The sequence below is a fragment of the Callithrix jacchus genome, chromosome 2 (assembly GCF_049354715.1).
Source record: "Callithrix jacchus isolate 240 chromosome 2, calJac240_pri, whole genome shotgun sequence".
NCBI lineage: Eukaryota > Metazoa > Chordata > Mammalia > Primates > Cebidae > Callithrix > Callithrix jacchus.
Window position 1 is genome coordinate 31,089,042 of NC_133503.1, and position 27,207 is coordinate 31,116,248.

At 46.1% G+C, this 27,207-nt stretch overlaps 1 protein-coding gene, 1 long non-coding RNA gene and 1 other non-coding gene across 40 annotated transcripts in view; 2 read left to right on the forward strand and 1 right to left on the reverse strand.

Annotated features, from left to right (window-relative positions):
- The window catches only part of TENM2 (teneurin transmembrane protein 2), a 3,966,312-nt gene that overhangs the window by 3,923,530 nt on the left and 15,575 nt on the right, over positions 1–27,207 (forward strand). For all 38 annotated transcript variants that reach the window (XM_078359011.1, XM_078359016.1, XM_054252473.2 and 35 more), the window contains 4 exons: positions 4,589–4,764; positions 6,360–6,595; positions 23,005–23,301; positions 25,292–26,906. In XM_078359011.1, coding sequence (XP_078215137.1) covers positions 4,589–4,764; positions 6,360–6,595; positions 23,005–23,301; positions 25,292–26,906 — 2,324 coding nt within the window. The remainder of the gene's footprint in view (positions 1–4,588; positions 4,765–6,359; positions 6,596–23,004; positions 23,302–25,291; positions 26,907–27,207) is intronic.
- LOC118151653 (uncharacterized) lies at positions 285–25,831 on the reverse strand. Its single transcript, XR_004740060.3, has 3 exons — positions 25,443–25,831; positions 6,350–8,101; positions 285–5,940 (listed from the first exon to the last, which is right to left on the reverse strand). It is a non-coding gene; the product is annotated as an uncharacterized LOC118151653 (long non-coding RNA).
- LOC118151963 (U4atac minor spliceosomal RNA) lies at positions 2,578–2,702 on the forward strand. Its single transcript, XR_004740353.1, has one exon. It is a non-coding gene; the product is annotated as a U4atac minor spliceosomal RNA (small nuclear RNA).

The window sequence follows — 27,207 nt, forward strand, 5'->3', positions numbered from 1 at the left end:
GATGTCTCATCTGTCACATGGGGATAAATATGCAAACTAAACAGGAGCCCTGTGCTAATCCATGGAGATAATACATTTTTAGAAATTAGCAAAGCAGTTTGCATATAGAAGTTTAACTCAGTATATGCTAATGGGATTTGAGGGGGATTATGAAGCACCCCTCTGCCTCCTTCCTACCCCTCAGGTTTCACACAACTAACTGTATAGTGGATATAAGAGTCAGACAGATAGAGGCTTATTTTGGAAAAGCAGAATTGAAGAATGCCGTTTGAACATTATGTCTATTATTTATTTATTTATTTGAGACGGAGTTTTGCTTCCGTTGTCCAGGCTGCAGTGCAATGGCATAATCTCAGCTCGCCACAACCTTCGCCTCCCAGGTTCAAGTAATTCTCCTGCCTCAGCCTCCTATGTAGCTGGGATTACAGGCATGTGCCACCACGCCCAGCTAATTTTGTATTTTTTTTAGTAGAGACGGGGTTTCTCCATGTTGGTCAGGCTGCTCATGAACTCCTGACCTCAGGTGATCCGCCCACCTTGGCCTCCCAAAGTGCTGGGATTACAGGTGTGAGCCACTGCACCTGACCACATTAGGTCTTTTTAACACTCATTTTGCATTTCTCCTTGCTGTCTTCCCACCTCCCAGTGCTGCCTGCTGGTCTCCCATCCCCTGCAGGAGCAGAGTCTGCCACAAACTTGGGACTCAGAGGGGCAGAAAAGCACATCACCCTTAAAGGCAGGCCCTCCAGAAGCGAGAAATGATAAAGAGCCTCTTTAGTCATGTTCAACTCCTTCTCCCAATCCAGCAACTGGGGAAGGAGCAAATGTCAGGTCAAATAAAAGACGGAAGTTGGCTTCCGATGGAGTGTGGTTCAAGTGTTATTTTACAGAAGAAGCTGGCATGCAATTCCAGCTGGAATGGGCCCCTTTAAAAGTTGCCTTTCTCTCTCCTCTTTGCCCTGGGAAGTGGAGAGCTGGGCAAAAATCGAGCTGATATGGGAATGCCCTTTGGAAACCCTACCATGCCTGCTAAGTTCCCAGAATAGGGAAGATCAGCTTGTATTCCTGAAAAAAACAATACTGTACTTAAAATGACGCCCTCTACTCCCTATTCTCTCTCCACTCTCGCCCTTCTTTATTTTAGTCCTCAGTGCCTATTACTCACCATCTGACATACTCTCTCTTTCCTATCTTGGTTTAGCTTTGCCCTCTTCAGCCAGCACAAGTGCAAGAATTTTGCCCTATTTTCTTCCCAGCCGTATTTTCAGTGCCTTGAACTGTGTTTGGCACATCATAGGCTCTTGATGAATATTTATTGACTACATAATTCAAAGGCAGCCTCCAGCCTCACTCCAGCCAAGGCTGGGCCAGTTCCATCGGGTTGGCATTGAGATCCCATTGCTGGAGCTCAGTGCCCCGCTCCTGCATGCAGAGTTATTTGCAAAAAGTCCTACATCTGAAGATGCTCCTTGGGGGAAGTAAGTAGAGCTGGAGGCAGCCGAATCTTCTTAAAAGTTAAAGAAAATCTGTTTTTCTCCCTTTGGCCCATGAGATTCTAGTCCCTACCCTAAAGCTCTGTTCCCGAAAGTAGAAACTTCACTTCCTACTACTTCTCTCAGAAGGAAGCTCAGCAGCCTGTGCGTTGTAAGTGTCCCCAAACTACAGTGGATTGGAATTAAAATCCTTGCCCTGGTCCCAGAGAACGTACTTGTCAGCAGGAGGAGGAGCTGTCTGTTACTGAGTACTGCACTAGACACCCCATACCCAAATACTTAGAATTGCTTTAATTTCTGATTTTTAAATACTTTTTGTTTCTGCTTATTAAACGTGAAAGTATTGATTACAAGTAATTTTTTTTATGAGGCAGAGTCTTGCTCTGTTGCCCAGGCTAGAGTGCAATGGCACATCTCAGCTCACTGCAACCTCCACCTCCCAGATTCAAGCGATTCTCCTGCCTCAGCCTCCCAAGTAGCTGGGACGACAGGCGTGCGCCACCACACCCAGCTAATTTTTGTATTTTTAGTAGAGACAGGATTTCACTATGTTGGCCAGGATGGTCTCAATCTCTCGACCTCATGATCTGCCAACCTCAGCCTCCCAAGTGCCGGGATCACAGACATGAGCCACCATGCCCAGCCAATTACAAGTAATTTCTAAATGATGGGAAAACACAAAGAAGAAAATAAAGATTAGTAAAAATTCCATACAGCAAAACCACCATTAACATTTAAATGTCTATATTTTCAGAGAATTTCTTCTACCTATAGATACTGACATTTTTTACACCTCCTTGAAAAAAAAAAGCTACTGTCAGGGGAATGTATTTTGTATTCCACTCTTCCACTCAACGTGTGTAGATTTGTCCATGCCAATAAACAGAAAGCCATGTTGTCAGTCTTGACAGCTTCGTAGGTTTCCACTTTATGGCTAGATCATCAGTTATTTCACGAATCTCCATCAAGGAACATCTAGGTGGTTCTAATTTGTCACTATTGTAAATAGCACCTTTGTCCCCCTGCCTGGACAGGTAAGAAAGGTGAAAATTACTTTAATTCCAGATAAGAAAGCACAGAGGGAACCACCCTTTTCTCGGGGTTGTGCTATTGTCCAATAGCGCATAGTGAGGGCAGTACTGCCAGCGCCTAAACAACGCACCTTCATAAACTAGAGCTTTGCTTTACCTTGGTGCAATTTTTGGAAAAATAAACACCTGCTTTAAAAAAAAAAAAAAAAAGGCACAGAGGAGCCCTGTTGACTTAGCAGACCTGAGTCCCCACCCCTCTTTACAACAGCAGGGCTTTCCAGGGAAGGCATGGTCTGCACCACCTGCTGCCTGGGGCCCTGGGCAAGTGATAGGGGTGGATCCTAAGCGTGCAGTGATTCCTGCTACAAGATCTCGCTCCTCTCTCTCCCAGCACCTTTACCCAGCCGGGTGTCCAGCTTAATGTGATTGCACTCTCAGCTTTCAAACTTCTGCAGAGCTTCACCATTTCCAGTTCTTCCCAGAAGCAAAATCACTCAGATCCCCAAAATCCTGAGCCAGATTGGCGCTTCTTTATTCCAAAAACACTTCCTAAGTGCCCTCTGTCTTTGCTGTTGTAATCCTAAGCCCTAAACTACAACGTCAAACAGGCCACAGTGCTCCTTTCCACTGCTCACAGGCTCTCCCCACAGGGATCCTCAGAGGAGGATCCCCCATCACCACGTGCTGCACAAGCTTTAGTTTCCATCCCTCAGAACCTGCCAGCTTTTTCCCTCCCCTCAGTCCAAAGGGAGTAATCCCCATGGGTCGAGCCACTTTTCTTTCTTTTTTACCCTCCAAGCAAATGTCTTCATTGCTCTGCCTTCTTCCTCCCCTTCCTCCCCCAATAACAAGACTCATCTGGGAGAGCTCAAAGGTCTCTACATGCAGACCTTGGAATGAGCCTGCTTTCTTTTCCTAGGTGTGAGAAGGGCCCAGCTCTCAGAGTGCAGTGGGTCTTCCAACATGGGGAAAGGCTGTCCCAACTACAAGGCTTCTTGCTGAAGGGAGAGAAAACTCCACAATGTGAGAAAAGAGGACAGATGACACATACATAAAGAAGGAGGCCCCGGTGTCAGGCCATTTGCAGACAATACGGCATGATCACTAGTGTCCCTAGACTCGGGTATTGAGGACAGCTGATGGTCAGGGAGTCACTGGGAAACTGTCTAAGAAGGCTGCTTGGGAAGTGGAGCCATTGATCGTTGAGGGACCTAAGATCAGGTTCCATGCAGCCAGGCCTTCTATGCTGAGCCAACATGTGCAGGTGGCATTTGGCACAAGCTGACTGTCCAGAGGCCTAGGAGGTGACGAGTGAGACAACGTTTGACCCCAGTAGAAGAATCGGGGCATAGATGGTCTCAAATGCCTGATTTTTATTTGATTGAGCAACTAATGGGAAAAGAATGTTGTTTGTTTAGCAGAGAGCTGACATGGTGAAACTGATATTTGGGGAATATTAATTTGGTGGCTTTGTAGAACACATGAATTAAAAAGCAAGAGAGGGCCCAGGTGCATGGTTCACGCCTATAATCCCATCACTTTGGGAGGTCAAGGTGGGTGCATCACCTGAGGTCAGGCCAATATAGCAAAATCTCATCTCTACTAAAAATACAAAAATTAGCCAGGCATGGTGGTGCGTGCCTGTTATCCCAGCTACTCTGGAGGCTGGGACAGGCAGGAGAATCACTTGAACCCGGGAGGCAGAGGTTGCAGTGAGCAGAGATTGTGCCACTGCACTCCAGCCTGGGACAGAGCAAGACTCTGTCGCAAAAAAAAAGCAAGAGAAGCCCACAGGTGGCTGTTCTCTGTACTCTGTAACTGGAGGAAGCCTGAGACCAGGTGAAATGTCTTCCTCGAGCTGAAGTCAGTTATATTAGCGGGTAGAAGAAAGCATCACTGCTGTTTCTCAGGGCACAGTGGGGTTTTGACTGTGACCAGGGGCCTCAGTGAGATATGCCACCCAGCCAACCCACCTTCCCAGCTCTCTCTTTCTCTGGCCCTATGAGTCTTGGGAACACTTTCAGCCCCAGTGACTGCTGCCAACCAGTGTTTCTCTCCCCCCAGTTATGACCATGAAGGCCGCCTGACAAATGTGACGCGCCCCACAGGGGTGGTGACCAGTCTGCACCGGGAAATGGAGAAATCTATTACCATTGACATTGAGAACTCCAATCGTGATGATGATGTCACAGTCATCACCAACCTCTCTTCAGTAGAGGCCTCCTACACAGTGGTACAAGGTGAGCCTGCCCCCATACCATCCTACCCCCAAACTCGCCCACAGACCCAGAACCCAGCCAAGCCCAACATGTGAGCCTGGGAGGACTTCCAGGGGTCCAGCACACCCCTCAGCTTTCCATTTTATTCAAGTGTCCACAGCAAACTAACTCAATAAGAAGTCAATCTTATAGAAAATTGCTTAATCAGATACAGCAGAATGTCATCTACACTCAACTAATGTCTAGATATTTGAACTGTCTATGTAGTTACCTGAAAATGTCCATTTTCCTCCCCACATACTCTCTCCCTACTTCTTACCCTTCCACCACCACGTCTCCCCACCAACCCAGTACACATAATCTTCTCAAAGGCCATTTATTCTCTTGGCCCACAACTAGATTTCCTATTTTCTTCTTCCATTCTGATTCTCTCTTTTAAGCATTTGTTTGATGAGTTTGTTGCCCTGGGACTGGAGCTCTTTAACAATCCCTCTCCAAGACTGGGATCTCAAAGGTCTCTGACCACCCTGTGCTTATTGTTGCTATTAGACATGTTTTGCAGTCCAGGGCAAGCACTGGGCTGGCCAGAAAATGAATTGTGCCTATTAATTTTTCTTTTAATTAAGATATAATGTCGGTGGGCTAGCCTGTTGTCAGAGGATAAAAGTGTCTTCTCAGTAGATAAATGGTGACATTTCTGGACTATTATCCCACAGCAGAGCCTGTTTCAATGACTGTATTTCTGCTCTGCCAAGTGATTAATGATGTAGATTCTCTCCTGCGTGATGGTGGGAGTCACAGGAGTGACAGGTATACCCTTGCTCACTGCCGCAAAAGCTGACATCCCAGAGGCCAGCCCAGGCCACTCCTTTGTCCAGACAATCAGGAAGCAGTGTATCTGTAAAGGGAGTCTCTGACTCACATTTCCTTCCCGTAACTTTTCCATAAAGGAAAAGGTCAGAAGTCTGATTGATTCGTGTAGCTTCCACTGGGGAAGATAAACACATTATCAGCACCCACTGGCTCCATCTCCCTCATGTATGTGAGTTTCTTCAGAGCTCTCTTGAGTGAAGGTGGTATCAGGCACAGTCAGCAGTTAAAGCACGAGGATGGGCAAGGTTGATTCTTCTCTCAATTTTCTTGGAAAATCCTGGGCTTTGATTTGCGGTGGATCTGACCTGTGGCTAGACCCGCAACCTGGGGTTAGATAGCAGGCAAAGGGGGAAAAAAATAAAGTCATTTGTCTTTCATGTTTTCTTTTTTTGTATAAGCTAAAATATATATATTAAGGTTTGGGAATTTGATTGACACAAATTGTGTAGGCAATAGACATCTTTAAGTGTTTAAACGTGCTATCAATAGTCTTCAGTGAGTACAAGAAACATCATGGTATAATTATTTCTGGAGTGCCACATATTATGTTTTTCTTCCATGGATCAGTAGTATCTCTGCTACTTTCCTTCACATGGTATATGTGCTAATTGAAGGCAGCCTTAGACTGATGGCTGCAAAGTACCATGGAAACCTATTTAACAAAAATAAGGGTTCTATTCTCTTCTGACTAATAGAGTGGATAATTTATTTCCCTATCCCCACCCTCACTTACATTTTTCCAGATCAAGTGCGGAACAGCTACCAGCTCTGTAATAACGGTACCCTGAGGGTGATGTATGCTAATGGGATGGGTGTCAGCTTCCACAGCGAGCCCCACGTCCTGGCAGGCACCATCACCCCCACCATTGGGCGTTGCAACATCTCCCTGCCTATGGAGAATGGCTTAAACTCCATTGAGTGGCGCCTAAGAAAGGAGCAGATTAAAGGCAAAGTCACCATCTTTGGCAGGAAGCTCCGGGTAAGTGGTCCCAACCGATCTGTTACCACAGAGTGGGCGGGGATACACCCTTTCCTCACAGAGCTGAGAAAGTTTCCCAGCTTCAAAGCCTCTAATACTCTTTTTATTCCCTGGAAAAGGCAAACTCTTCACTCAGAAGGTAGACGCCATCTCCCTTTGGGACTCATACCTTGGGGAAAACGTTCTCCATTTCCTAGTACTGAAAACGGCGGCCATTTCCTGCTCTGGGGATTTACATTATGCTGTACCTAGAGACAGCTTTGGTCCTCTTTTCACACTTGCCATCTTCTTTCTCAAATTTCACTGTCTGGTCAACGTGCCCAATGAATTGGTGTTTGTACCTACTATGTGCCGGGTAATTTGCTAAGTACTGGAAGAACAAAAATTTTAAAGTATCTTCTTTGCACTCAAGGAATTGCATGTCTGATAAAATATGCAGACACAGGACAATCACAGGTTAAGTGAAAAGACAGAGGTACATGCAGGGTCTGATGGGATCCCAGAGGAGATTTCACTCCACCTGAGATGTTCAGGGAAGATTTCCCAAGAGGAAGTAACAATAAACCTCAGTGGGGAATTTTAGCCAACCCTAGTTTTCCCAGTACAGGCAACTTGCCCCACATGACATCTTTTTTTAAAGCAATGTATAACATTTATTGAGGATTACAATGATGTAAACCCTATTTTAAATGCTTTGCTTGTGTTATCTTATTATAACTTTTTCAATAGTCCCATGAAGATAATTATTACTAACTCCATTTTTCAGATAAAAAGACACAGACTCAGGGAAACTACATTACTTGTCCAAGGACACAATGGCTAGAAAGGGCAATGCCAGGACTTGACCCCAGGTCTCTCTTTCTGTCTGGCTCACTTGCCAGTATGTCACACAGCTGCCTGCTTATCTGTGATCATCTGGGTCATCTCAGCACATGTGGATTCTGCTCCAGTCACTTCTCTGCCACCAAAAGGGAACAGTTCCTACCATCATGCTAAACCCTTCCCTGGGGAAGGGAAATGAATACTGGGGATCCCAATCTTTATCAAATTCAGCACATATTTATTGAGAACCTACTATGAGCCAGGCACTGTGCTATGCACCTAATGGTATGTAAAGCGAAGCCCCTAACTTCCTGCACCTCACCTCCAGGGTGAGGGGAGATGGGAAAGAGAGGGGCAGATAAGTAAACTGATAAATAAAAATAACTGCAGAACAAGACAAGCACTAGGCAGTCAGGAAACAATGGAACAAGGAGTTTATCAAATGCCTGGCAATCCCTGAGAGTAGAAGGCTGAGTATTGGCAAAGCTTGGGTCGTAACTTTTGCTGTGTAACTGGATTGAAATCCAGCCAGACCGGGTGACCTCTCTGCAGATTCAGCCCCCTCCATATCAAGATTCCACCTTTGTCTGGCTGAAGTTCAAGTCTCCACATTAGGTGATCAGCAGTCTCCCATGTTTTTCTTCCTCTGCTGGTATCTGCAAAGTTGCAAACTACAGTATCTTCCTAAAGACAAAAATGGAATAAGATTAGTAGCTAAATCCTTAATGACTGGATTTCAGGGCCGTCTAATTGATTTTTGATATGCTACACTGTAGAAGTTGATTATAAGTAGTAATCGTGCCTTTTCTCTGATAAATCAGTTATGCATTTTGACTAAGTTTTCAAAATAAAGATAAATATGGCCCTAAACTAAAGTGGCTATAATCCCAATCCGAATATTAAAAATCTTTATAATGGTACTTGTGGTAATTAGCCCAAGTTAGGCACGCAAGTCTTATAACTGAATTTCTGCCAGGGTTAGATTTGCTGGCATCGTGTTTATGCAAATCAAAACACAGCTTTATCTATCAACACCTCAACATTTAATTGTCTGGTGTTAGTTCCTGTAACAACAATCACATATCCATTTAGCTCTCTTAAATGAAAATCACTATGAGATTATAACAGGTTGAGTGGACTGAAAATGTAATTTGAAAATGAGGGAGAAAGCCTGGAATTTATTTGCATCTCATTTATTTTAATTCAGTTCATAAACTGTTTAGTGAATGAAATAAAAGCAACTTCTGGAAATTGTAGGAGAGCAATTGGAAGAAGGTATAAGGGAAAGGTTGAATGTGATGTGGATTAAGGGAACATGGGAGTGGCCATTTCATCAAATGTTTCATGAGGCCCATGGAAGGGAGTTTGTAGCCACTAAGCCAAAGGTACCCATTGGCCCCCATAAGGCAGGCAGGCTATCTTGGCCAATGGCAATATCGGCTCTTATCTTTCTGTCTTAATCTTGCTGTGTCTTTTCATCCCTGCTCCACTGTCAAATGAGGGCATGAAAGTCCTCATTTATTCAAAAGATGTTTACCAGGTGTCAACGCTACATTCAGTACCATAGAATGAGTAGACTCGAGAGAGATAAAGAAAACTGAGTGCCACCAAGTAGCTAAGAGTCTCATGGAGACAACAATATTAGTAGTGTGATTTAAGCTATAATACAGGCCCAAAGCACAAGGAAAGGGGCACTTAATTGTATCAGCTGGAACAGGATAGGCCACAGCCAGGTAATAAATCAACCCTGAAATCTCATGGGCTTAACACATCGCAGTCCAAATGTGTCAGGTGGCTCTTAACGAGGACTCGCTCCAGTTGCTCTATCTTGAGATCCTGCTGTCTCAAGCCCAGGGCCTGTGCAGTAGCTGCAGCAAGGGAAGAGAGCTTGGGTGATTCACGAGGGCTTAATGAGCAGGCCTGGATGCGGCAGGCCTCACTTCCTCCCACCCTGGTGAGAACACTGTCAGGGGACTTCAACTCAACGATAGGGAAGCCTGGAAAATGTTGTCTTTTCTGAGTGCCTGAGAAGGTGATGAACAAAGACTTGGTGAGCACACAGCAGAGTGATCAAGTCTCCCGCTTGACAGGGGATCAGGAAGGGCTTCACAGAGGAGCTGGAATCGGTTCTGAAGAGTAGTAAGAATCAGCCAGGCAGACATATGAAAAAGAGGTAATAGGACAGAGAGTGTTGCCTATGAAAAGACCAAGAGGCCAAAAAGGGAATGGCATTTCAGAAACCTAATTCAGTGTGGCAGACAGTAGTGGAGCAGAACAGAGAGTGGGGCAGAACAAGATATAGCCAGAGACTGCACATGGAAGGGAACATGATGGCAGGCTGACATTTATCCTGAGGGCAATGGGGGTCATACCTGGACTTCATTAGCAGAGTGAGGTGCTGGGATGTGTAGCCTTAGAAAGCTCTCTCCAGGCTGGGCATAGTAGCTCACGTCTGTAATCCCAACACTTTGGGAGGCCAAAGTGGGAGGATTATTTTAGTCTAGGAGTTGAAGACCAGCCTAGGCAACAGAGCAAAACCTTGTATCTAAAAAATAAAAATAAATAATAAAAAAAATTAAACAGCCAAGCATGGCCAGGCACAGTAGCTTATGCCTGTAATCCTAGCATTTTGGAAGGCTGAGACAGGAGGATCCCTTGAGCCCAGGAATTGGAGACTAGCCTGCGCAACATAGGGAGACCCTGTTATGGGAGCGCCAGACCTGTAGTCTCAGCTACCTGGGAGGCCAAGGGAGGAGGACTGCTTGAGCAAAGGAGTTTGAGGCTGCAGTGAGTTATGATCAAGCCGTGTACTCCAGCCCAGCAACAGAGCAAGATCCTGTCTCAGAAAAAAAGAAATGTCTCTCTGACTTCCTTGGGTATAGAAGATAGGTGAGAAGCAGAAGAGACAGGAGGAGAGGGACAGAAAGGAGAGTGCTGCATTAGTCTGAACAAGAAACTAAATCATTAGCAGCAAGGAAAGAAAGAAGGCAGGGAGAGAGATTTGAGAGATGTCTAGCACATGAGGTTTGGGTGATTAGCGGGGCTACTGTGTCATGCCGACCTTTTGACAGGCTCTCCCTGTGATCATGTAGACCAGGAAGCCTGGGTGGACGTCCACGCTCTGTGAATTGTGTGAAGGAGAGTGGCTGGGAGCTGAAACCCAAGCTCAAGTGAGATTCTGCTGGTCTCAGCCCTGCCTTTTGGAATGGGGAAGAAACTGAATGAACTTTGAAATGCAGCCATTTAACCAGCACCATGTAATCACTGCTCCCCTGTGGAGACCAGCAAATTTGGGGAGAATGTGTGGGTATCATGCATGAAGCAAATGGCCTGACCTTCCCTGGGACTGGCACACTCTTGGGACCCTGGTCAGCTGAGGGGTGTGAGGGCCCAAGGCTCTGAACATTCCTGGAGTTTAGAGAAGACCAAAAACCTCAGTGAAGCCTTCACAATAGAAGAGTGCCTCGTGAAATTCCAACTCACCTAGGTACGCTTTCTTCCCACAGTCCTCCGGACAGAGGCACCTCTTAGCAGAGGAAAGTGGCAGTGGCTCTTCCTTACAGTCTGGGGAAATGTAAGATGATCGCATATGGATAGACCAGGACCACCTCCTTTCACCAAAAGCTTTGTAATGGACTGTTAGTCCCTTCATTCCTGCGTAAACTCAGTGCAGGGAAGATTTTCATTATACCTCCCAAGGACTCCTCAAAGAATCTCCTTTGAAAGAGTCTTCCCCCTCCTTCCCTCACTGCCCTCCACTCCTTTCTTCACTCACTCGGGACTTGCAAAAACATGAAGCAGTTGCATCGTGAAATCTGTGAGCTCCATGAGTGCAGGGACCAGATCACCCCTGTATCCCTGGTGACAAGTGCCACGTGGTGGGTACTCAGACAACAGGTGACAAAGAAAGATGTGATAACTGTGCCTTCTATAGGCTCCTTCTTAATGTGTGTTCCCCACCAAAGCGGGTATAAATTCATAAACACATTGCCCCTGTGTCTGTCTGGAATCCTTCCACTGCAAGAGACAGGAAGTGCATTCAAACTAACTTAACACCAAAGGGCAGGCGCTGTCTCACCTAACACAGCCACCACAAGGGAGAAGCTGGCCTTAGAGACTCCAAGATGTCATCAGATGGTGTATTCGTCTGTTTTCACACTGCTGATAAAGACATACCCAAGACTGGGAAGAAAAGAAGGTTTATTGGACTTACAGTTCCACATGGCTGGGGAGGCCTCGGAATCATGGTGGGAGGCGAAACGCACTTCTTACATGATGGCATCAAGAGAAAATGAGGAAGAAGCGAAAGCAGAAACCCCTGATAAACCCATTAGCTCTCGTGGGACCTATTCGCTATCACGAGAATAGCATGGGAGAGATCGGTCCCCCATGATTCAATTACCTCCCCCTGGGTCCCTCGCACAACACATGAGAATGTTGGGAGACACAATTCAAATCAAGATTTGGGTGGGGACACAGCCAAACCATATCAGATGGACCGACCTCCCTCTGTCTCTCTCTCTCTCTCTCTCTCTCTCTCTCTCTCTCTCTCTCTCTCTCTCTTTCCCCCTCGCTTTCTCACAGCCCACTTCCAGCCTATGGCAGTGTTTCTCTCTCAACAATTAACCTAATTTTCTCCTGTAGGAGACTGCTGTCCTCTTCACTTTGTGGAGAGTGGGGCAGGGGCAGTTCAGCCACACTTAGCCAAAGTTGTCCCTAGGCTTACATCATCACAGCTAAGTGAACCCAGAAGAAAAATGAAGGGATCTCCCCCAGCATTTGTATTTTTCATAAAATATCTTATGGAAGAAGGATTGACCTGGCAGAGGGAGTTCACATTCCTGGGCAAATCACTGGTCAGGGAGATGGGGATCGGTGATGAGCCAGGCAGGCACAGGTCATGTGACCATCCCTGCATCATCTCGTAATAGACATCTCAGTAAAAGCACCTAGACAGGGAAGCCCTAGAGAAAAAAGATGCTATATCCAAAAAAGAAAGAAAGAGATACAAGGTTAAAATAAAAATATCCCACATACATTCTACATCCTCCATCCCTCCCAAGTCTAATCATAAGGCGAAACTCCTGCCCTGAGGCTCTCTTGAGGCTCTATTGCCTCCCACCCCAACAAGCCTTATTTCTAGGCTTTTGGAAGAGAGAACTAAAATCAACCCCTTCTATTAAGATTGAAAACTTCTACTCTTTCCTAAAATGGATTTTGTGCAGGATGGTTCTCTTTGAAAAGGAAAGCATATAACCACGCTCCAGGATATTTCTTCCTGATTATGATTTACATAGAGATTGAAGAAGCGAGAAACAGCTACATGTGTAGGTAGCAGAACAAAAGAAAAATTGCTTCCAAGATAATCTTCCATCATGATATTGGTATTAGTGTTATTAGTATTCCAAGAAGAAGTGGGAGTTAGTAATTTTGTTTTGGCTCCCTTATAATTAATATGACATTGCAATTACGTGTTGGCATATGTTACTTTTACTTTTGTGACAAATCACAGTGACAGAGAAGTGAGGTGGGGGATGGGCGTGCCTATGTGCGTGTGAACACACACACACACGAACTCAGTTCTACATGGAACCCACTCAAGCAGGTCTGTTAACACACACACGTCATTATAAAAGCCTGAATTTTAACAGCTCCTTCCTGCCACAATGCATTCATTCCTCACTTGACTAATATTTTATATTTCAAACACCTCCTGTGTTCTTGGCACTATGCTAAGTACTGAGCGTACATTGGTGAACAAAAGATTACACCTTACATGGTGAGCAGCGCTTATGCAAGCAGAACTTGTGATAAATGAGCTGGGCACAGTGGCTCACACCTGTAATCCCAGCACTTTGGGAGGCTGAGGAGAACGGATCACCTGAGGTCGGGAGTTCAAGACCAGCCTGACCAACATGGAGAAACCCCCATCTCTACTAAAAATACAGAATTAGCCAGGCGTAGTGGCACATGCCTGTATTCCCCGCTTCTTAGGGGCTGAGGCAAGAGAATCGCTTGAACCCGGGAGGCAGAGTTTGCAGTGAGCCGAGATCGCATCATTGCACTCCAGCCTGGGCAACAAGAGCAGAACTGTCTCAAAAAAAAGAACTTGTGATAAATTTAATATTAGCTTAAATAACACATAATTAGAAGGGCAAGCCTCTGCAAACACATTAAATAATGTATTGCCCAAGCAAACATTACTTTTGGATGACTCCTGTTTTGGATGATGATGTGGAAAAGTGTAAAGACCCTAATGGAGCTTATGCCTTAAGCTCTCACACCTTAGCGAAGAGAAACAAATAATAATCAAATGTGCAAACAACATATAGAAATTGTGAGCTGGGTGCAGTGGCTCATGCCTGTAATCCCAGCACTTTGGGAGGCCAAGGTAGGCAGATCACCTGAGGTCAGGAGTTTGAGACCAGCCTGGTCAACATGGCAAAACCCCGTCTCTACTAAAAATACAAAAATTAGCCAGTCTTGATGGCAGGCGCCTGTAATCCCAGCTACTCAGGAGGCTGAGGCAATAGAATCACTTGAACCTGGGAGACAGAGGCTGCAGTGAGCTGAGATCACACACCACTGTACTCCAGCCTGGTGACAGTGAGAGACTCTGCCCCAAAGAAAAAAAGAAAAAGAAATCGTGATGGGTGCTTTGGCAAAAATGTAGGGCAGGGATAATATGGAATATATGATATAGGTTAAGGCATCTCTGAAAAAATGACATTTGAACTGAGAACTGAATAAAGAGTAGGTAGGAATTTCCCAGATATGAAGTGGGGTAAAAAGCCTCTATGCTAAAGCCCTAACATGTGCAAAAGGCCCTGAGGCAGAAGAGAATGTTGCCTGTATCCTGAACAGAAGGAGAGCTCCAGTATGGCTGGAGTAAACCAGCTGGGGGGTAAGGTCAAGGGGTAGAGCTTTATCTTATTGGCCCTTTTAAGGATCTTAGCAATACCGAAGTCTTCCACAGATTATCCAACCGGTACATGCAAATGAGCCCTTGCATCAGGAGCCTCCTTCTTGGACACTAGGAAATATATAACATTCCTGACTTCTGGAAGGTCAAAGGATAACAAGAGTAGCCTATTCTGGTCATCTGGGCTGAGCCTCCATGATGGACATCCACCGCCTCTTCTCACTACATCCCTATCAATGGACCACCCACCTCCACTAGAATCCTCACAGCACCACATGAAAACAGCCATCCTCTGCCTGTGCAGGGTCCTTGCTCATCCCCGGAGCTTTCATTTGCTGACCCTCCCCTTCTGGAATATTCTCCCCGACTTTTCTCCCACCCTCACTGTCTAAACTGTACTCATAGTCAGGCCCCTACCAAGCAGCACTTTCTTTGGGAAACCATCCTTGTCAGCCCCAGCTCTGGCTCCATGTCCTTCTCATTGCCACAGTGTTCCTTCCCTATGTCTACTGCCATTACCACACTAAAAATGTTTTTTTTTTTGGTGGCTCAACCTGTCTTTATCCTCTTCTGGCTTGTAAGTTCCACTAGGGCAGGGGCCATAACTGTCTTGCTCTATCTTAAGTGATAGTCCCGGTAACAAACACATGGTAGGTGCCCAGTAAATATTGAATGAAGGAATTGAAGGAATGAATGAATGGAATTTTCCATTGACCTAATGAAAATCTGCTCCCTCCCACCTCCGCCTATGAATTCCAGGTCCCAGAGACCTTCCAGAATGACTCTAATAGCTCTTTGGAATGAAGCTTTTCAGTTATTTGGAGACCACAGATGTCCTAATCATATTTTCCTTTTTTTTTTTTTTTTTTTTTTTTTGAGATAGAGTCTTGCTGTGTCACCCAGGCTGGAGTGCAGTGGCACAATCTCGGATCACTGCAACCTCTACCACCTGGGTTCAAGCTATTCTTCTGCCTCAGCCTCCCGAGTAGCTGGGACTACAGGCCTGCACCACCATGCCCAGCTAATTTTTCTATTTTTTAAGTAAAGACGGGGTTTCACCATGTTGGCCAGGCTGGTGGACCTCAAGCGATCCACCTGCCTCAGCCTCACAAAGTACTGGGATTACAGGCGTGAGCCACCACCTCCAGCCTAATCATATTTTCTATTTTTTGTTTTCCTTGTTCGTAACATCATCAGAGTTAGCAGGGCTGTTATACCCAGTCTGATTTGGTCTACTTATTCACTAATGTTCACTGAGCACCGAGCACTTTTCAAAACAAAATAGAGACATTAAGAAAAAAAAGATAAAGTCCCAACTCACCAGTTCACAGGCCATTACAGACAAGAAAACAGACACATGAATAGCAAAGGTATGGTTTTGGTATGGCAAAGCTAATCAGTGACACTGATTAGTGTCAAAACCACAACTCAGCCTCGGGTCTCCCCACCTTTCCACCTGACCTCCATCCAAAACAGCAAGTCATCCAAAAATAATGTTTGCTTGGGAAATACATTATTTAATGTGTTTGCAAAGGCTCACCCTTCTAATGATGCATTATTTAAGCTAATATTAAATTTATAGAAAGTTGTTTTGTCTGCACAAGCACTGATCCCAATGTAGCATTGAGTCTTGTTGTAGGGGGGCTGGGGATCGCTGCTTTTAAAATCCCAGAGGCTGGGGCAGTGGTGCGTTTCTGTAGTCCCAGCTACTCGGGAGGCTGAGGTGGGAGGATCGCTTGAACCCAGGAGTTCTGGGCTGCAGTGCGCTATGTCGATCGGGTCTCCGCACTAAGTTCGGCATCAATATGGTGACCTCCCGGGAGTGGGGGCCCACCAGGCTGCCTAAGGAGGCGTGAACTGGCCCAGGTCAGAAACGGAGCAGGTCAAAACTCCTGTGCTGATCAATAGTGGGATGGTGCCTGTGAATAGCCACCGCACTCCAGCCTGGGCAACATAGCAAGACCCCGTCTCTAAATAGATATATAAATAATTTTAAAAAGAAATAAAAAATAAAATCCCAGAGTACTGACCCAGAAAGAAAATGAAGATGTCCTCTAGGCCAGGCTTTCCCTGGCCTACATAACTAAACTCTCCAAGGCAAACACTTCTGCTTTTAAAGGTTGCCAGACAGGGAGACTCTCATGATCTCCCTCACTAATCCCAGAGGCTTTCCCATACTCAAAGCAGGATGTGCAAAGGGTTCTTCTGTATGTCTAACTGCAATCTCTCCTGCTGTGTTACAATTCCATTTCCTGGAGGGGATCCAGCCCAGTGTAATTTCCTCCCTCATGTTTCTGAAATCACCAGCTCCCGTCATTGCCCCTGGAGCTAAGTTAGAGTCACCGGTTATAGGCCCAGCAGGCCCATTCTGACTACAGCGTTTCCTTTTCTCTAGGTTTTTTATGAGCTTCCTTGTGACAGGCATATGCTTGGTGAGATCAAAACATTCTGGGGGGATATTCTGCAGGGGAAACCACTTCCCAAAGTCTGCCCTCTGCAAAAATAAAAAAGCATGCTAAGTAGCTGAGTTTTATTAACTGGGGAAGCCAGGCTGAGGAAAATGCCCGATAATTAAAAATAATGGCTTCCTTACAAACACAAAATTGTATTAATTTAAAAATTGGTTTCTCTATCACTGAATTCCTACCAAGCCGACTGGGAAGGGAATCGTGCTGATCCCGGCAGTGAAAATAATTCAAAATAACTTTTATGTTCTCCAGGAAGCCTCAAGGTTAATTTAAATATTGCTAGCCGAGTAATTTAATTCGGAATAAGAGAACATTGCCGCTAAATTAAAGCTCCCACATGCTCCAAACTGGGGGGCAGGTATCCTCAAAGGGCCAAGCATGCCTGTTGGACCCTCCAGCATCTAGCACCCATAGCTGGGGCACCCCCTTTTATAAATGGCACCCTCATAATTAAAGAAATTTGATTAGATTACACAATTGGCCTGAACTCCTTGGCTCACCTTCCAGTGAATTTTTCAGATTTAATTATTAGAAGGATTGGGCATTTTAATAGAAATTTTCTCATTTCAAAGTTAAACCTGTGCGATCAAAAAATCCCATTGTCCCAGGGACGTGGTAAATTTGCAAGTAAAAACCCACCTGAAGTTATCCGTGGCTAATGGCTAGCACCCATCACTACTCCTTTATGGCTGGTGCACCTGGTCAATGGTTAGAGGCCTCTCAGTTCTAAGTAACAGCGGCAAATCCCAGGGTGTCAGTTAGAAGTTAGGGACCCCTCTTCTTTGCTTACTCAGGACTTAGTTCTTTCTGTAATCCCATCCAAGCACTAACCAGGCCTGACCTTGCTTAGCTTAGGAGATCAGGAATGTTCAGGGTTCTTTCTGTAACCTAAGCACCAGCACACACTAATGTCATTGTTATTAAGACAGTCATGTTCACATCTATTATGTACATGTTGGTCTTTCTCATGACTACATGTTATGGTATATTATGCACACATATATACATCTATACACACATATGATTATATTATGGTTATATATGTGATTTTCCTGTTGGTCTTTCCCAACAGGAAAAGGTAACATATGTGATAAAAAGTAACTAAAGATAGGGCCTGTATCACACTGAGTGTATTTTAACCAAGAGTACACATCAGAATCATCCAGGGAACTTTTAAATATCAACAAGCTGGCCAGGCGTAGTGGCTCACACCTGTAATCCCAGCATGTTGGGAGGCCAAGGCAGGCAGATCACGAGACCAGGAGATGGTGACCATCCTGGCTAACAAGGTGAAACCCCATCTTTACTAAAAATACAAACAATTACCTGGGCGTGGTGGTACGTACCTGTAGTCTCAGCTACTCAGTAGGCTGAGGCAGAAGAATCACTGGAACCCAGGAGGCAAAGGTTGCAGTGAGCCAAAATCGCGCCACTGTACTCCAGCCTGGGAGACAGAGCAAGACTCCGTCTCAAAACAAAAACAAAAAAAAAATCAACAAGCCCCAGCTGGGCCCAGTGACTCATGCCTATAATCCAAGCACTTTGAGAGACCAAGGCAGGCAGATCACTTGTGGTCAGGAGTTTGAGACCAGCCTAGCCAACATGGTGAAATTCCATCTCTACTTAAAAAATACAAATGGGCATGGTGGTGCACATCTGTAGTCCCAGCTACTCCGGAGGCAGAGACATGAGAATCACTTGAACCTGGGAAGCAGAGGTTGCAGTGAGCTGAGATCGCGCCACCGCACTCCAGCCCGGATGTAGAGTGGGACCCTGTCTCAAAAAAAAAAAGAAAAACAAACTCAAAAAGCCCCAAGCCCCTGTTCCCTAAGGAGCTGAGTCAGCAGGTGTGGAGCCAGCCAAGCAGCAGTGCGTTAAGAGAGCTTCCCAGGTGGTTTAGAATTGCACGCTTGATAAAAAGCCCATGGTCCAACACCCCTCAATCCTAGAGGCACACAACCTGGAGGTTAAGACAGCAAGCTCTGTGTGGGGATCCTGGCTCTATCACTTCGTATTTATCTAAATTCAGCAAGTCACTTAAGGCCATCTACACCTTGTGTGTAAAATGGGGATGATAACAGTGCCTGCCTGAGAGTGCTGATGTATAAATTAGATGAAACAAGGGCAGTGCTGAGAACACTAAGCCTGTGTAAGGGCTCAACATGTGGCTATTGCTGTAGTTTTTCCTCCTTGTGTACCAGAGCAGACACCACGCCTGGCATTAGCTGACAGTCAATGTTCAGTAATTAATAAATGCACTGGGGCCCTATGATATGAGCAAAAAGGAAAAAAAAATAAGGAAAGGGAAAGAGGATAAAATAAGGATGGCTAAGGGGATGGAAATAAATAGGCATGATGGGAAGTCCCCAGCAGTTGCCTCCAAAACCCTGAAAAGCCTTCCTCATTGTTGCCACATCATTCATTCTGCCTAACAAAATGGTGGAGTGGTCTTGAACCAAAATCTGAAACCCATAGGTTTAAGAATGATGGTGGCCTTCCATTGCTGTCCCAGATAAAGCAACCCAATGTGACCAAGCTTCTACTGGCAGAGGAGATGATCTCTCTTTCTGATCCACACTGTGTGTTTTGCTCTGAGAATGATGACTCCAATTCTCAATAATTCAGATGACATTAACTTTTGGACCTGTTTTTAAAAAATCCTACTACTCAGCCTTTGCCTTCTTGACTGTTCTTCCCAATTGCTGCAAGTTTGTTGATGGGACTCTTCCACTTGAAATTAGGGTTCCTTAAATCCCAAGAACTCACCACCTTTATGCCTCTCCCCATGCTTTGATGCATTCTCTTTTCTTTTTCTTTTTGTCTTTTTTTTTTTTTTTTTTTTGAAACAGAGTCTCACTCTGTACCCCAGGCTGGAATGGAGTGGCATGATCTCAGCTCACTGCAACCTCCACCTCCCAGGGTTCAAGCAGTTATCCTGCCTCAGCCTTTTGATTAGCTGGGAGTACAGGCACACATCACCACGGTCGGCTAATTTTTTTTTTTTTTTTTTAGTAGAGACAGGGTTTCACCATGTTGGCCAGGCTGGTCTCAAACTCCTAACCTCAGGTGATCCACCCACCTCAGCCTCCTAAAGTGCTGGGATTACAGGCATGAGCCACAAACACCTGGCCTATGCATTCTCTTTTTAATTGTCCTATGACAAATATTCTATCCTGTCCCTGAGACGACCTTATGGAAACAGCAGTGGTTTGGGGAAACTGTAGTCCTGGGTTCAAACTCTACCTCTGCCACTTGTCTAGTTATGTGACTCCTGTAGACCTCAATTGTTCTTATGTAAAATAGTTTCTACCTATGTCATGAGGAAATGGGATCGGGTAGGTAGAGTACCTAGCATAGCACCCATCAAAGTATCAGGGGCTTGTATCAGTTTAGATTTGTTTCCACTTCTAGTAACAGAGATTAGAAGCAGCAGAGGTTTGAACAGGATTTACGCTTATTATTTTCCTATGATCTAAGAGAAGCTTAGAGAAATCAGTCCATGGCTGTACGGGTGAACACTGAAGACACCTAGAGCAAAAGAGATCTAGATTGTTTTTCTCTAGGTAGGCCGTCATCCTGGAGGTCTGCAGCCCCAAAGTCACCTCCTATTCACAAGGGAAATGTTGGAGCTCCAGCCGTCACATACACATTTCACCCAGGAAAAGGAGGAAAGGGAAGAATGAAAGGTCGCCTACCTCTCAGCCGAGTCAATTTTCTTTAAGAATATTCCCCAGAAGACCAGCCAACAACAACCACTTACAGCTTGCTAGCCACCCCTATCTCCGAAGGAAGCTGCAAAATCTGGTTCTTTACCTGGGCACAATACTGTTCCCCAGAATGCAAGTATCTGTGGTATTAGAATTATTCCTTGTCTTCCCCAAAGCTGCAATGTGGAGCTTTCAAGAGCTATGAAAATGCTTCACATTCTCTTTGTCATTTGACACATTTCAGGGCACTCATTGGATATGCAATACAGAAAGCAGTAAAGCTGGTGAAATGTGTAGGAGGTTAACTGGTTAAAGTCTGAAGGCCTACATTCCAGACCAACCCAATCACTTCACTGCCGTGTAACCCTGAGCAAGTTTTGTAGCCTCTCTGTTTGAAGCTATTTCTTCATTTGTCAAATGGTCTTAAAATAGACGCAAAAATGTGTCACACGATGCCTGTATATATTAGTCCTCAGGATATATTAAAGTTATCGGTGGCTTACACCTGTAATCCCAGCACTTTGGTAGGCCAAGGCGGTGGATCACCTGAGATCAGGAGTTCAAGATCAGCCTGGCCAAAATGGTGAAACCTTGTCTCTACTAAAAACACAAAAATTAGCCGCCTGTAATTTCAGCTACTTGGGAGGCTGAGGTAGGAGAACAGCTTGAACCCAGGAGGTGGAGGTTGCAGTGAGCCGAGATCGCGCCACTGCATTCCAGCCTGGGCAACAGAGTGAGACTCCGTCTCAAAAAGAAACAATTATCATTACTATCATCATCGCCATCATCATTATTATCAGTAAGTGCTGTTGAATTATTAGGGTAAAGTGGGGAGGTACCAGACATCTCTCAAGTCTCTTCCTTCTGCCTGTTTATATCATCCCTTGCCTTCAGCAGCCACCCCAGGGATATCTGAATTTGCAGTCAGTGAAGTTGTGAGAGTCTGGGCTGAGTCTGGCTCATTTCATTCACTTCCAGCCATCCACTGAGGGCTAGCTGAATCTCAGGAGTCCCTCTCCTTTGCCCCTCACCAGAGTCTAGTCTCCCAGCTCTGCCTTCCGGGATGGGCTTTCTTCTCTGATCAGATCAACTTCTAAATAAATATTAAATTACGTCTGATGTGTTCCATTATTCCTTTCAAATCTAAGTAAATCAGTTCTTCCCTTTGTTGGATTCCCCCAGCCCTGCTAAGGTCTCCCCACTGATGTCTTGCATTCTGAAAGTGACAAGATTTTTCTCTAGATATTAGATGGAAAGACATTCACATAGAAATGAGGTTTCATATTCTCAGACCTTTGTAACATATGGATTTCTAAGCCCTGTTCTCCACTCTTCTAGGTACCTGTACTTAGGCTTTCATAAGAATCCACGGCAGCTGTTCTTAAAGATCATTAGCTTCTCAGCTGATGATGTGCCAAAAAGAGTTATAAGTGTTCAAATATACAAACTCTCTTGCCCCCAGGGTGACCAGGCAGCCCAGTCAAAACTCCAGGGTTCTGGTCTATTGTATATGGCTGTATCATTTGCACACTGCACAATTTTCACCATTTACACTTTCTACAATGCCATGGCTCCCTTTGTAATTGTGCAGTGCACTGCCTACCTAACGGTCCATCACAACCATGCACAGGTCAGTCGTCTCTGCCCATAAGCTGCCTTATATTCTACTGCACTATATAAATATTACCGTTTTCTTTTTCTTTCTTTCTTTTTTGTTTTTTTTTTTTTTTTTTTTTTGAGACAGAGTCTCACTCAGACACCCAGCCTGGAGTGCAGTGGCACAATTTCAGCTCACTGCCGTCTCTAACTCCAGAGTTCAAGCAATTCTCCTGCCTCAGCCTCCTCAGGAGCTGGGACTACAGGCGCGTGCCACCACACCCAGCTAATTTTTGTTTTTAGTAGAGACAGGGTTTCACAATGTTGGCCAGGCTGCTCTCAAACTCCTGACCTCAGGTGATCCACCCACCTCAGCCTCCCCAAGTCCTGGGATTACAGGCATGAGCCACCATGCCTGGCCAAATATTACCATTTTCTTTCTTTTTTTTTTTTTTTTGAGACAGATTCTTGCTTTTGTCGCCCAGGCTGGAGTGCAATGGCATAATCTTGGCTCACTGCAACCTCTGCCTCCCAGGTTCGAGTGATTTTCCTGCCTCAGCCTCCTGAGTAGCTAGGATTACAGGCACCTGCCACAACACCTGGCTAATTTTTGTATTTTTAGTAGAGACAGGATTTCACCATATTGGCCAGGCTGGCCTCAGCCTCCCAAAGTGCTAGGATTACAGGCGTGAGCCACTGCACCCAGCCAATATTACAATTTTCTATCTGTGCCATCATAAGACATTTAGAAAGCACTACTCTAAATAACTTTGGGGTTCTTTCTTTCTCCAAAGCCCACTTATGCCCCAGCCCTCCCAGCCATGTCCTCCACAGAAGCCTGAGCCAGCATGCCTGGGTGATGCCTTTCAAACCCGGCCTGTTGTGTTTTCCTAGGTCCATGGGAGAAATCTCTTGTCCATCGACTATGATCGAAATATTCGGACTGAAAAGATCTATGATGACCACCGGAAGTTCACCCTGAGGATCATTTATGACCAGGTGGGCCGCCCCTTCCTCTGGCTCCCCAGCAGCGGGCTGGCGGCTGTCAACGTGTCGTACTTCTTCAACGGGCGCCTGGCTGGCCTTCAGCGTGGGGCCATGAGCGAGAGGACAGACATTGACAAGCAAGGCCGCATCGTGTCCCGCATGTTCGCCGACGGGAAGGTGTGGAGCTACTCCTACCTTGACAAGGTAGGTGAACAGGCTGCCCTGACAGCAAGGGCTTTCTGTTATTTCTGTGATTCCTGCTGCTCTTGGAAGCTAGCCTGATACGCTTTGCCATGAGACATCTTAACATCTTTCCTAAGACTACAAGGACTTCCCTCCTGCTCCCTACCCTCACAGGGAGGAAGAAAATCTGAAGGCAAACGTTATCCAGAGCTCAGCACTACTACCATTGGGGCGCGGGTGCTAGACACTCAGTAATGGCAAAAAGGACAGATTGTCTGATTTTATTCCAAAAGAGAAAAAAGTGCTGTTGAAGCGGACAGAATCGTCCCACTGGCAGAGCAGCTCATCATTACTTATGAATTGGAAATGCAGTGATTGATTTCTGCCTTGCCCTAAATTAAGCCATCAGGATGGAGAATTTTTCCTAAAATTCAAGCACACAGAACAACCTTCTCCCTGTTGGCTGAAACAGCCAGTGAATTTTCTCTACATGATTCCCTGTGTCTAAAAGTGCCACATTCAGGTCTTCGTGCGGGGAAAAAGGTCAGGTTGGAGTGGTGGTAGGAAAAAAAAAGGCCCCTTTGGGCACGTGTCAAGACTTTTGAAGGCTGCCCTGGCCATCTAGTCATTAGACAGGGGCTTGCTCAGCCTGAGCCTCTCACCTGGACTCCCCTTGGTGCAGGTCCATTTTTTCCTCTCTCACCAACTCATTACAGCAGTGACTTGCAGACAAAGCTCCTACCCCTCTGCAAGACAGAACAGCTGTCCCTTGGCCCTTCCTGAATGCTGTTCTCATTATGCATAAAATACAGGAAGGATTGACCAGGGGAGGCAGGAATTTCTCAATGGCCTCTAATTGAAGTCATTTTTTTCCCCCAAAGAATCAATGATTCTGGGTTATTTCATCTTTGCAGTAGCTTCAAAAAGGATGTGGCTGAGCACGATGCCTCACACCTGTAATCCCAGCACTTTGGGAGGCCAAGGCGGGCTGATCACTTGAGGTCAGGAGTTCGAGACCAGCCTGGCCAACATGGTGAAACCCCATCTCTACTAAAATACAAAAATTGGCTTGGCACAGTGGCTCATGCCTGTAATTGAAGCACTTTTGGAGGTGGAGGCAGGCAGATCACAAGGTCAGGAATTCGAGACCAGTCTGACCACATGGTGAAACGCTGTCTCTACTAATACAGAAAAAAAACAGCCAGGCATGGTGGTGCACGCCTGTAATCCCAGCTACCCAGGAGGCTGAGGCAGGAGAATCGCTTGAAACCAGGAGGCGGAGGTTGTAGTGAGCCAAGATCGTGTCACTGCACTCCAGCCTATGCAACAGAATAAGGCTCCGTCTCAAAAACACAAAAATTAGCTGGCCATGGTGGTGCATGCCTATAATTCCAGCTACTTGGGAGGCTGAGACAGCTTGAACCTGGGAGATGGAGTAGGTTACAGTCAGCTGAGGTTGCACCACTGTACTCCAGCATGGGTGATGGAGTGAGACTCTGTCTCAAAAATTAAAAAAAATGCAGGATGTGTTTTCTCTTTTTTAGATGTAATCAGGGTATGTGTGTCACACATCTCCCCTACTGGGCCGAGTGTCAGTCATTTCTAAGCAATCTTGGGGTTCCTTGTTATTGGAGATACACCTCATGCCTCTCACTTCAGCTGTCCAAGCCTTCAGTACTTAAAGGATGGTCCAAGAAACACCAGCATTTGCCGGGAGCTTGTTACAAAATGCAGATTCTCAGGCCCCACCCCAGATCTACCAAATTAGACTCTGCCTTTTCACAAGATCCTGAATATGTTGCATGCACATTTAATTTGGGAAGCACTGGTCTAGGCAACCACCATGATCCATCAGAATTGGCATGTCTAATGAAATAAATCTATTTAATCTGGTCTAGGCTTCCCATCCTTCATGACTTTTAAGTTGACATTTGGGGAAATGGACGAAATTCTGTCTGACTTGGTCCTCAAAAGCCAACTGATATGTTCTGTTCCCCTTTCCTTTCTGCAGTCCATGGTCCTCCTGCTTCAGAGCCAGCGTCAGTATATATTTGAGTATGACTCCTCCGACCGCCTCCTTGCCGTCACCATGCCCAGCGTGGCCCGGCACAGCATGTCCACACACACCTCCATCGGCTACATCCGCAACATTTACAACCCACCTGAAAGCAATGCTTCGGTCATCTTCGACTACAGTGATGACGGCCGCATCCTGAAGACCTCCTTTTTGGGCACCGGACGCCAGGTGTTCTACAAGTATGGGAAACTCTCCAAGTTATCAGAGATTGTCTATGACAGTACCGCCGTCACCTTCGGGTATGACGAGACCACGGGTGTCTTGAAGATGGTCAACCTCCAAAGCGGGGGCTTCTCCTGCACCATCAGGTACCGGAAGATTGGCCCCCTGGTGGACAAGCAGATCTACAGGTTCTCCGAGGAAGGCATGGTCAATGCCAGGTTTGACTACACCTATCATGACAACAGCTTCCGCATCGCAAGCATCAAGCCGGTCATAAGTGAGACTCCCCTCCCCGTGGACCTCTACCGCTATGATGAGATTTCTGGCAAGGTGGAACACTTTGGTAAGTTTGGAGTCATCTATTATGACATCAACCAGATCATCACCACTGCTGTGATGACCCTCAGCAAACACTTCGACACCCATGGGCGGATCAAGGAGGTGCAGTATGAGATGTTCCGGTCCCTCATGTACTGGATGACGGTGCAATATGACAGCATGGGCCGGGTGATCAAGAGGGAGCTAAAACTGGGGCCCTACGCCAACACCACAAAGTACACCTATGACTACGATGGAGACGGGCAGCTCCAAAGCGTGGCCGTCAATGACCGCCCAACCTGGCGCTACAGCTATGACCTCAACGGGAACCTCCACTTACTGAACCCAGGGAACAGTGTGCGCCTCATGCCCTTGCGCTATGACCTCCGGGATCGGATAACCAGACTCGGGGATGTACAGTACAAAATTGATGATGATGGCTATCTGTGCCAGAGAGGGTCCGACATCTTCGAATACAATTCCAAGGGGCTCCTAACAAGAGCCTACAACAAGGCCAGCGGGTGGAGTATCCAGTACCGCTATGATGGCGTAGGACGGCGGGCTTCCTACAAGACCAACCTGGGCCACCACCTGCAATATTTCTACTCTGACCTCCACAACCCAACACGCATCACCCACGTCTACAATCACTCCAACTCAGAGATTACCTCGCTGTACTACGACCTCCAAGGCCACCTCTTTGCCATGGAGAGCAGCAGTGGGGAGGAGTACTACGTTGCCTCCGATAACACAGGGACTCCTCTGGCTGTGTTCAGCATCAACGGCCTCATGATCAAACAGCTGCAGTACACGGCCTATGGGGAGATTTATTATGACTCCAACCCCGACTTCCAGATGGTCATTGGCTTCCACGGGGGACTCTATGACCCCCTGACCAAGCTGGTCCACTTCACGCAGCGTGATTATGATGTGCTGGCAGGACGATGGACCTCTCCAGACTATACCATGTGGAAAAATGTGGGCAAGGAGCCAGCCCCCTTTAACCTGTATATGTTTAAGAGCAACAATCCTCTCAGCAGTGAGCTAGATTTGAAGAACTACGTGACAGGTGAGGATTCTGCCACCGAGGGTGGGCAGTGGCTCCCTGCAGGGTGGTTGTTGCTGGAGGGAACTTGGGAGGAAGGTCTCCCATCTAATGGTAGGAGAAGCCCGTGGGCTGTACAGCCCAGGCAGTGCAGTTGGCAGCAGTACTGAGTCTAGAAAAGTAGAGACGGCAGTGCAGAGAAGTCATGAGGGCTGTTTAAAGATGTCCCAACCACTTTCAAGTCCAGTCAGTTGAAATAACTTTATAAGAGCCCTTCCTACCCCAACAGAAGAAAGCAGTAAGAAGCAGAGAGAGAATAGGGCTC